Source organism: Rhipicephalus sanguineus, chromosome 11 (assembly GCF_013339695.2).
Source record: "Rhipicephalus sanguineus isolate Rsan-2018 chromosome 11, BIME_Rsan_1.4, whole genome shotgun sequence".
Taxonomy (NCBI): domain Eukaryota; kingdom Metazoa; phylum Arthropoda; class Arachnida; order Ixodida; family Ixodidae; genus Rhipicephalus; species Rhipicephalus sanguineus.
This window is the reverse complement of record NC_051186.1, coordinates 8,049,626-8,061,383: the sequence shown is the minus strand read 5'-3', so window position 1 is coordinate 8,061,383 and position 11,758 is coordinate 8,049,626. Positions and strand designations below refer to the sequence as shown.

Sequence of the window (11,758 nt, the reverse complement as noted above, 5' to 3'; positions counted from 1 at the left end):
GACAGGGAGCTTGAAACAATGAAATCCCAAACACTTTTTAGTGCATTTTTAAACGTGGTGACATACCTTAAATGATGGGAAGCACACCACAATGAAATGCGCTCATGGGTGCTCTGTTTGCAGGCCCCACTGCCTACGCTACGCCGGAGCAGCTGCTGACTCGCATGGTCACCCCTGATGAAGCCGAAAGAGAATGGGACGACGTCATAAGTGAATGTGCATTAGGCATATCTCGGCCGGCTTCCACAGAGCCCCAGTCGGCTGCGGCTACGCATGCCCGCTCAGCAGATATAGCTGCGACTCCAACAGCGGGTCGTAGGAGTGCCGAACCGCCAAGGGGCGCGGATACCGAGACTGCAGCGGCTGCCTCCGCAACAGCAGGGTGTATACTATAGGAGCGCCGAAGCGACGCATTCACAAGCCCCACCAAGCTACCCCAGGCGTGGTAGATATTTTTATTTTCGGTATAATAAGCGATATTGCAATTTTGGTGTGACGAAAGTTGTGTGCGACCCATAATGAGAGTAGGCGTACTGGCAGGACAATCACTCCTGCACAAATGCCAGTTACAGGGGCTGACCCAAAGTGGCAAACCCTTACTTCAATCAGTGTTGCGTGGACTCCACTCAGCATTGTTTCGAGTTGACCTTAAAGTAATGTAGCCACAACACAGCCGAATCACCCCACAGCAGTTTGTTGCAGTGAGACAACACAATCAATAAGTTATGATATGTACTAGGCCTGTAGCCTGATGGAGTGCCGTAGCCCCACCCTCGAAATCTGGATGGAGGGGGGTGTTTTACCAAAAATAAATAATGAAAGTAGGTGTTCTTCAGAGCCTTCAATAAGTGGGCTTCCCCCGAAAACTATTCCTGGCTATGCGTGTGACATGCACTCAAGAAAAAGGTGGTGGAGAGTGTAATGTGCACAGATATTAATGCTAGGACAAGGTATGCAAACACAGAAACAATAGAGAAGTCAAAACATCTAACGACGTTTCTGGTGTCTTTTCTCTTGTACCTGTGTTGGCACACCCTGTCTTGTTAGCATAAATACGTGGTGACTAGCTGAGCTCTCTCTTATTCAAATTATGAAGTATGAACAAGCATGGCTGATAATTCTAGGCCCATTTGCACACGTACTGATATGTGGTTTGTGTTTGAAATGCAGCAAAAAGTAACGACAGCCAAAGTAAAATGAATGAGAAAGCAGGTTCGGTGGAGCCCAAAGGGGTTCGACAGCATGTTTTGTCTGACATGGAGTTGCATCGGTGTACTTAAGGAGGTTGTGTTTCACAAAAGTGTGTCATTAGAACGCTCAGGGTGTCACCAGCACTTGCAAGTGATTGATTCGTTCTAATTAATTTCAACACAACACTGCCAAAACATAACATGTGATAGTAAAGCTAGGAATCACCTTGGCATTAGAAATGCATATCGTAAGGCAAAGGACATAATGTAGATATAACTTTGAAAGGGCAACACGATGGAGCAAAAATTATGAGAAGTGCCCTGAAAAAATTGCCTGATTTATTTTTTGATGACTACCACCATGCAGGAAAAAGACAGCAAGAACTGGCTGACCATGCATTTTTGCTGAAAAGAATGAAGCACGAGCTGATCATGAAAGAAAAAGAAATGCTGATGCAATCACGCAGGCTTGCTTTGGAGGAAAGCAAAGTTGCTTTAGAAGAAAAACGGCTAGCTTGGGAGAAAGAGCTAGCAATTATGATGGCCCGTGAAAGGGAAGAGGACCGCAGAGCACGGGCAGAAGAGAGAAAAGAAGAAAGGCGCATGCGGGCCGAAGAAAAACAAGAAGAAAGGCGAGAACGGGCTGAAGAACGTCGTCTTCTTGCTGCGCAGCAGGAAGCGTTCTTAAGCATTCTGCAGGGCCTACTGCCAAGGAATAATGTACAGTAGATGTTAGAAGTGGCATAAGGAAGTCATGGTGCATACCTGTAAGCACAGGTCCGAAATTCCAAATATTGTATTTATTGTTTGTGTTATAAGTAATAATTTATTGTGCACTTCAAAATTGAATATTCATGCAAAGTCACCATGTATCAGGGCTGGGCAGCATCGCGATACAAGAGTATTGCGATAGTATTTCAGAGATACTTTTGAGTATGTGTATTGCTGTGTCGAGATACTTTTGAAAAATGTATTTGTATTTCAGTAGTGAAATACCTTTACGATGTAGCGGCCGTATCGCGATACTATCCAGGACACGAGTATCTCGTTAATTTTTGGGGGGGAAATGAGCTGAGACGTGTGTGTTTACAATGGAAGTGGATACGAGTATCTCGTTAATTTTGGGGGGGGGAAATGAGCTGAGACGTGTTTACAATGGAAAAAAAATTTTCTGCTGTGACTTTGGCAGTCTGCGGCGAGATATGCACCCACCATTTCTACATTTTCTGCTGAAAGCGAAACTGACTCCTACCTTCTTGAAAGCAAGCTAGTCGCTTTGCTACCCGCATCCCATTGTGCACCTTGAGGCAGAGCTGGAATGTGTTTGAATGATCCCCTGCTTGAGCTTGCCAACAATGTTATACTGCCATTTTGAATTCCAGCAGTGATGTTTTGATTGTGAGGAGCATTGTATACTGCACAATGGGTGCCGGCCAACAGCGTCGTTTTTAAAATGTCTTCCCCCATGCCAATTCAACGAGCAGAATTTTTTTTTGCTCTTTTTTTTCCCTCTTTTCTTTTTCGCGGTGCCCATTTGACAAACTGGAGCTTGTCGCCGAAGCCACAAACTACCCAAAGAATTCGGTGTGTGGTGCCGTGTGCCATCAACGATACTTCTTTCTCCAAAGCATTTCTGGAAGACGCCAGCGTGGCTACACGGCAATTGGAAGGAGGTCTCTTTTGTGTTTTTTTTTCGCATTCCTTGTTTTGTTCGTTCTTCTTTCTGCTTTTTCTATGTTTCTAGAAAACACTAAACCTTCAACTGAAAGTAAGTGCTCCTCTTCACTGTTTATGTGTTCCTTCTGCTTCATGCTAGGCCACTTTAGCAAAACTGGAAAACAACTAGCCTGAACTGGTAGTCTACGAAGTAGAAGGTCGTTGAATTAAGCGCCATCATTACAGCGGCAGCAAAGAATTCAGGAGCCTTATTATTTTTTTTATTTTTTTAGTCGCAAACACATGGTGAACGCTGTGAATAAAAGCATACCTTTTCTCATTTCGTTTGTTTATGGTTCCAGTGCTTCGCTTGAACTATGCTACTTCTAGCATAGCTAATCCTGTTGCCGCCAAGTATCCCGATTTCGGTGTGAAATGCGCGTGACTCTTGCTCTCATAAAGCATAGTTTTTTATTGCAACTGATATGTGTAAATATGTCGTTATTACCAATTATGTGCCGTGTAAGCCTCCTTTGTACTGCCTCAATGGCGCTCAGAGTCTCAAAAGTCTGTGCTGAAATAATGAATAAATTTAATTGCATGTTTCAATGCGCTGCACATTTTAAATATTATGCTGCTCACAACGAATGTCTGTACGGAGTATGACAATACCCGACATAGAGAAAAGTATTTCAATCTGTATTGCTGTGTCTGTGTTCCGGAATACTTTTTTCGTCTTTTTGCAAAAGTATCTCTGATATATGCTGTTACGTCAATTACAAATGTATCTCAGTATCTGTACTTTAGACTTCCAAACCGTGTATTTCGATATCTGTATTCCGGAATACTTTTTCGGGTATCTCTGCCCAGCCCTGCCATGTATGCAGAGGAAGTCTTGGCTTCCATATTGAATACCATCATTTCAGTGTACTATTTTGGCATCATATAAACAACTGTTCATGCGAGTTCAGAAAAGAAGTGTTGATCAAGGGCTCGTTTTTCTTTGTTCGACACATTATGATATGTAACAATACATAGCGTAGTGCAAGTTGAGTAAATATGCATCGTGTGTCAAATGAAATTCATAATGAGATCTAACAAGCAATCATGCCAAGAAAAGTGTAGGGGATGTTATTAGAAGTAATTGTACTGTAAATGTGAAGAAAGAAAAGTGCGCAAAAAGAAACGTTTGCCATGACGTAGTGCGTGACACTAAACAGGCAGAAAAAGAGTTCCACACTTGCCGTCATCGCTACTGGCAGCGCTGACTGACATTCCCACCCTTAAATGCTCATATATACCCCAAAATGTGGACACTGGGATAGGCGCCATGGTAGCTCAGTTGGTGGAGCATCGAATGCGTTATTCGAAGGTCATAGGTTCGTTCCCTGCCCATGGAAAAGTTATCTTTTTGCTCATTTTTTTAACACTTACACTACAATCACTTCTATAAACATCCCCTATACTTTTCTTGGCACGAGTGTCTCTTAGATCTTATTATGATTTTAATGTGACACTTGATACGTATTTACTTGTAGTGTGCTGTGCATTGTGGCAGATCGTAACTTTGTAAGCTGCAATCACAACAGATGGAATGTGGTAAAAATTATTTATACGTACTGTGAACCATTTCTATGTTCTAATCAGGGGTACATCAATCACAAGTGAGAAAACAGGAGCAAATAGCATATAAAACAACAATAAGAAGTACACTGTAAACGACACATTGCATATGTTATAACAAACAACCACAGTTCATGCACTCAATCACAATAGGCAAGGCCACCCGCAGAAAATTTATTTCGCCTAAGGCAGTTTCAAGAAATGAAACTCCTCTTAAATGAATTGTACTTGCTAAAATTGGCACTAGTGCTTTATCACAAGTGTGTCAGGCTATCTTTGAAGAGTGATGCTTTAGAGGCAAGATAACACTTCCAGACAGAAGTTACTGTAAAAATGTAAGTTGACTAACTTTTCTCGGAGACTCCACAGTTGGATTACAGGTCATGCCTCATTAAAGAAGTGGAAAAGTCCTGTCTTCATCACATAGTGACGATATATTGCACTGCCTTCTCACACAGTCACAACTTACTGAAGCTTCACCATAACACAAACAATATAACGCTGTAGTGCCACATTGCGTGGTCCATCTCCGTAAAAACACTACCTTGTTTCAGAGTGGATCAATTTATTGCGGGGATGTCTGTAGGCCAGGAAAGTGAAATTCTCAACATGACAGCAAGCTTTGTTTCAAGCACACCAACCCCAATGCCGAAACTTCGACTAGTCATGCACCGAAAATACACATTTTCAATCATTATTGGCAACAATAGAATGATAATGAATAAGACGCCGCTGCAACGTAGCCCCAGTCCTCCCTGAGGAAGGAACCTAGTTGCTTTCGAAACGTCCGGTTTACGCATCTTCACGCGCTTTTTGGTTGGAGTTTAAATTGTTACCCAGTTTACATACCCAACCAAACAGACATATGTCAAATGTTTACATTCGATACATATCCAAGCGTCGCAAAAAACTGCGTTAGCTTATACAAACGTGCAATACACAATCACAACTTGGTGTAATGTAGGCAAAGTAAAGTGATTACACTTTCCATGTAATCAAGAAAGGGACAGCACTTGAGCGAGCTGCCCTGTCACTCTGTGCAAGACATTGCATGATAGTTCTTACTGGCTATACCTATGCAATGAACAACATAGCAATGTGAAATCTTTTAACATACGACAGGTCATGAAAGAAAATGAGATTCTTAAGCATGAGAGCACTCAGCAGGCAGAACACGAAGTTACATGGTTCCAGGGTCCCTTCAATGAATGCTAAAGAGATTTTAGGTCACGGCATTTGCCCTGTGGGGCCCTAATACATGACTTTCACCACTCCTAAGTGAAATTACTTTAAAGGGTCACCACTAGCTAATGAAAATGTAGAGTGAAAGGTAAATGTTTGATGAGAATGCCTGGAATGTTGCTATTCTACACAGCAGCATTACAGTAATCAAGAAATTAAGTTAAACCTAGGACATGGCTTGCGGTACCAGTGGGACACTGTGTGTTGTTATTTGAGCGATTCCTGCCAACTTTTTTTTATCTGATGCTACCGGCTGCCTGTTGGGAGCCATGGCAGGAGTGGGGACATCACATTACAATACTACACAATCTGTCGTTTCAGTCAACAAATGGATAAAAAAAATACACATCAGAACAAAAGCACATATGACCAACGATGAGGACACTTGCTGCCGAATGTGAACTGAAGACGCGAGCATGAAGAAGTGATCCGACAGCACTTGGAATAGTACGCTAAGGTAGGACAGGGAAACAATAACACGTACAGGAGTGAATGTAACGTGTCTTGGCAATCCCTTTAATATGTGGCGATTTACCTGGAGTTTTCGTGATATCCAGACAAGTACATGGAGCTGTTATTAAAGGGACACAAAAGAGGAACAATGACTTCGTTTAGATTGACAACTTGCACTCTAAGAACTTAAATGCCACATGTTTCACTATCATAAGTTCATTGTAAGCGAAAAACATCAAAATTGAGGTTTCATTTTTAAATTTTGCGCCAGAACCTCAACGCATGTCGTAAGAAATTCCAAAATATATTTTTGGTATTTTTGTGGCGTTGGATCGATGAAATTTTTTTAAAGCTTGTGTGTTGAGAATATGGCACCCACAGATTACAATGTACTCCATTTTTACCAATTGGAAGCTACGAAGGACCCAGGAGACACCTTCGAAATTTCTTCAGTCACAGTGTTTGGTGCAGGAATATCAAGGTGGCGTCGCCACCCGCATTTTCTTTTCATGCGTTTTCTCGCTTACGAAGCGTCGTGTTGCTGTAACAGTTGTTTTCAGGAGGGTGAAATCGTACTTAACTATAGTACACGAAAAATCGTTTTGCTTTTTAGTAAATTTCACTTACTGTAAGGCATGCAAAAAACACATGACAGGTAATCATGGACACATTGGCTTCAAATATTCTTGCAGTTTAGGTGGTTGGAGGCTGAAATAGCTGGACACTTGACTGCCATAAATAGTTGTGTGACAGTTTGACAGTATGGTGGCAACTTTATACATTGCAGCCACTTGCTGCCACAGAAGCTTCTGGTTTTTTTTTAAGTCTAAGAATGCAAATTCTGCAAGGACTTTACCGAATCCCCACTATACGGCCTCACGGACAGCACTCATGCCGCAGTTGAACGCCTGCTGAGCAGGCGACAGATGTGAGCCACCATATGGCTTCATTAGAAGTGGGCGAAGTGGGTACGCAGGGTCCCCGTACACCACGAAGTCCTCATTTCCAGTGAGCCTCTCCAACTTTGTATACACTCCGGTTTCCCGGAATATTCCTGCATAAAGAGGGAAATAAGAATAAGAAAACACATGTACTTCTTGCGATTTTCAAGTGTTAATTTTTGGGACGTCTGCATGTAAAAAATGTTCAGTACATGTAACTGTTTCTAAATTGCATATGCTCTTTCCCTAAACAGTGGACATCCTGTCAATGTTCCTAGATGCTGCTGCCTTTCTTTGTCATCGATATGTGAATGTAAATAAAATTACTTCATCGCCTGATTTTACATAAACGTCTTTAACATGAAACTTTGTGCCCTGTGTCAATATCCAGTGCACACTGCACTTGCATAATTACAGCAAATTCAATGATTATGGCTTTCATAAAGTCATGTAGCTTTATGTGTGTTGGTATGCCATGGTATTTTCTTGCTTTTGCCACGTGTATGAGCTAGAAACTGGAATGCATCACTTTCATGCGTGAACATTGTTTCTTGGTAATTGCTGCCCACTATCTCGAAGAAATAATGCGGATCAAAGTGCTACATTTAATAATAAAATGTAACAAAGCATTCTGTGCTGCAAGTAGACCGAGTTCATAAATATCCTGACTTTCTAAAAAACATTCTTTCTCAAATGCCACACTGAGCAGACAAACACAAATAATTGTTTACGTTTCCTTGGGTACTCTCGACATGACAAGAGAAGAATTAGCAACTAAACAAATGAGATACACAGGCTAATGATGTCGTGTTTTGAAACACAGGTCAAGGACAATACTCTAGTGGTAAGGCTGACAAATTGTTGCCCAATGGTCACTGCATGTTAATGAACAGTGCATAGGAGCGACATGCGGCTAAGGTGCTATGCAGTTGCACATATGACTCCAGTCATTGCCCCTGCGTCACAGAAATAACTGTGTGGCAATGCATATTGTATCATCATGCACATACATGAGAATTTCTATTTGATGAATGACAAACCTGCCATTGGTACGGGTTCGCACCGTAACAAATAGGTGGTAGAATACCTCTGCACTTCCTCTTATCGTACAATAACAGTTGCTTCGACAGTGAAGTGTGTGTTGTGGGTGAACGGAAAAACTCACTTGCATCATGCCAGCTCCCTGGGTAGTGCCCATCAAGCTGGCACACAATGCCATTGGGGCACATAAGCGATTGGTATTTCACCATGTGCATTCTCTTGTGGCCGGAATAGTAAAGCTTCTGGTTTCTTTTTGGACGGCAAATTGGACGGGCAGTGCCGTCGATGAAGGCCCAGCAATTGGGCAAGGGAGAACCCTTGTCTTCAACAGCCTGCAGCAAAGAATGATGAGGCATGCATTTTTGAAATCATATTCATATGCATGCGAGATTAAGATGTCTATGAAATGATCTTTGCACATTGGAAAACAGCACAGGATAACACTTGGAGATAAAGCCTTCCCTCTAATGCAAAGCAGTGTGGGGGGGGGGGGGGGCATGAATTATTTATGATAGCACTAACACTACAGTAGAACGAATTAGCAAGACCAGGATAACTGCATGGCGTGTTTAGGTATTACGGCAAGTGAAAAAAAGCAAATGTTTTCAAAGTGTCATTTTTGGTTTATGGCCTTGTTATTGGATAAGTTATTCGAAAGCTTGTGGCTAGGCAGTTCTTTTTTTTTTTCAAAACATACAAGCAAAAACGTTAGACCACCCATCACCTATGAAACCGAAACTGAAAGCGCCAGTCTTGTCTGCATCATAACATTAGCTTTATATATAGTGTTTTGTTGGTTATTTATAGACCATGTGAGGTGTGAAGATGTAAGAATGCTCTAAAAGCATTGTCAACACGTCATCTTTAATCATAAAGTAATTAAGTCCTCTCCGGTGAACCTGTAACGTGGTACATGTATTGTTCACATTCAAGGACATGTATGTGAGCCTGTAAGCCACCACATTTTCTTTTGTTGGCATAGTCTGTCATTTGAATGATGACAGCTGAAGCAGATTTGATATTTTAAACAAAATAAGATCAAGCTAGGTCTTTAGAATGCAAAGCTTGCCTCACAAATAATCAGCACTACAGCGCAAAAGCACCCCATCAATAGAGTGATGTTGCTAAGCATGCTAAAAAAATTCACAGTTGCCGCTTGAGCAAAAGCACACAGTAGTAAGGTTCGCGATAAAACTGGCTAAAAATATTAATAATTTTAGGGCTCCTGATGGTCTGGTGAAAGGACTGCACCTGTTTGAAGACTTTTTTATTTATTTTTTCAGAACTTACATTTGTGGTATTTTTTTGCACGCGAACAGTCACAAGTCTTTTGCTAATATAAATGTTTCTCATTAAAACTTTGCATGCTTTGTCGCATTAGCAGGTGTGTATTGCACCTCAATAAGCAAAATCGCGCTGCAACATTTAATATGGCTGTCTGCTATACGAAGGAGCCCCCAATGCTAGTTCATACTGTTCTGGTTATTTATTGACTATGTTTGTAATATTCATCATTTTTATTTCTTTTCGTTCATTGCGTGGGCCGAAGCATGATTTTCCATGCCCCTAAAAAAAGCACAAAAAATGTAATGAGTCGAACATGAGCTAGGAATGTTGACGTAGGACCCACTTTCAATAAAAATTATTTATCAAAAATAACAACTTTCTTTATAATGCTATCATGTGCCTAAAATGATGTGCTTTATATTGTATACCAATAACCTCCAGTGATTATCGCTCTTAAAACAAAAATTCACCCCACACTTGGCCACCTATTCTAAGTTACAAATGTAACAAAATTGGAAGATTTGTAGCAGTTTAAGCGCTACAACGAAGTGAATATTAAATTTTGTTGTAGCCTAATGGTGATATCTGGAAGGCCAGGTAAAGCAATAACATCTGGCACGCCTCCTAATTATCAATACGTACGTTATTTGGCGTCCATGACCAGAAGTTGCGTTAAATGGTGAAGGGGACAACATGGTTTCACCAGAATACCTGTTTTACCTTTTTATACCCACTAAATTATCGGGAGTTCGAGCCACATTTGTGTTCAGTGACTCTCCCTGCCCAGTCAAGAACACGGCATCACGCAACGCCTGCCTTCAGAAAACAAAAAAAGACTAGCAGCAGTCTTGCTTAATAGAAACAAAAACTAAATATAGTTCAGTCAGGAAGATGTGTAGTATATTAGCGCTGACTTACGCCGGCGAATTCCTTCAGTGAGGCAGGCGATATCCATTCGTGGTTGTTCACGTCTGTCAGCAGATGTCCGAAGGTGCTCAGGATGTGGTCCATGAGACGCGAAGTAGCACATGACATGACTGATGAGTGACGCCCGAAAATCCCCTCTAAGTCACACCACCTGTTGGGATACGCCTGCCTCCGCAGCAACACGCACAGAGCCTCTCGGCCACACAACCTCACGTTTTGTGCTGTGGTGATCTCCCGCGGCACCAGCAGAGCACTACAGAGATCGTTGAAGTCATGTTTCTGGAACCGGAACATGAGTTTGAACGTTGTAGAGTCCATGCCGTCGATGTCAAGGAGCCCACATTGGGAACGGTACCTGACCAATTCAGCCTCCCTGCTTCTCCTCATTTCGTCTTGAAGCTCCTCCACCGTAAAGTGATGCCTTAGCAGCCGCCGCTCTTTATGCGACAACATGAGGTCCTCAATTTCCGCCCAACTCAGGACCGACAACAAGCGCGCACTTGATAACACGCCCGTCGGAGGCATCCTTAGGCGCGCGCGCCGAGCTGAGCAAAAGCGCTACTTTCACGGCAACTGCGCAAAACACCACACCACACGAATAGCGCACGGACACGCAGCAGAACTCAGCACGGTAAGGCCACAGTAAAAGGGCACAGTAGCAATGGTCAACACAGTCTGTCTAAACGCACAAAACGTGACCAAACACACGGTAAGAGCGCACGCACATGCAAAAGCTCGCGTAACTGAACAAACCGACGTAGACCATGGATCCAAAAACGATTCGCCTTGGCTTGGATGCTAGTGGCCATTATGACGGCCGCTACTACGCGAGGGCGCTAAAAAGCACCAAAAGCTGTTTTATTTCTAATAACATACGTCCGGTTCAACCAAACGTATCTCGGTACGGCAATACGGGGAACTAAAAGTGTCGTTGAGCGCTTCGCATGCAGCGTACGCAACGTATCGTGCCGCGTACGTGGGCTCGTTACGTACGCCCAACTAAAAGTGTCTTACTGTGTGCCTGCTCGTTCCGGTTGTCACAATTTTCTTACTCCGCGCCAGCGTGACCGGCATGCCTTGCACGACTTCCGGTTCGTTCGTAACAACGTCTACGTCATACGTAGACAGTACACTCGGTTGGGTTTCGGTTTCGTTGTTGCGCTTTCTTGCTTATTTATAATTATTATCCAATTTGCCGAGTATTTCTGCTATCGGGCCCGTAACAGGAGCGTCTCAGGAACACAAAAGCACCATTACTTTGACATGGCCAAAAAATCGCCGGAGTTGGCCTTTAAGCAATTAAAAGGTTCCAAACAGAAGAACCTAATATTATTATTTTGCATTATCTGTCAGTGTTTTCCTTTCCTGCTTGATTGCAACTTCTATTGCAATTCGTAC

General features: G+C 42.5%; 1 protein-coding gene across 1 annotated transcript; it reads right to left on the bottom strand.

The window, feature by feature from the left end:
* Positions 1-7,030: 7,030 nt before the first annotated feature.
* LOC119374289 (uncharacterized) lies at positions 7,031-10,747 on the bottom strand. Its single transcript, XM_037644365.2, has 4 exons — positions 10,352-10,747; positions 8,146-8,478; positions 7,266-7,293; positions 7,031-7,218 (listed from the first exon to the last, which is right to left on the bottom strand). Exons 1-4 carry the CDS (start codon positions 10,745-10,747, stop codon positions 7,031-7,033), a joined length of 945 nt encoding a protein of 314 aa, XP_037500293.2.
* Positions 10,748-11,758: the final 1,011 nt, after the last annotated feature.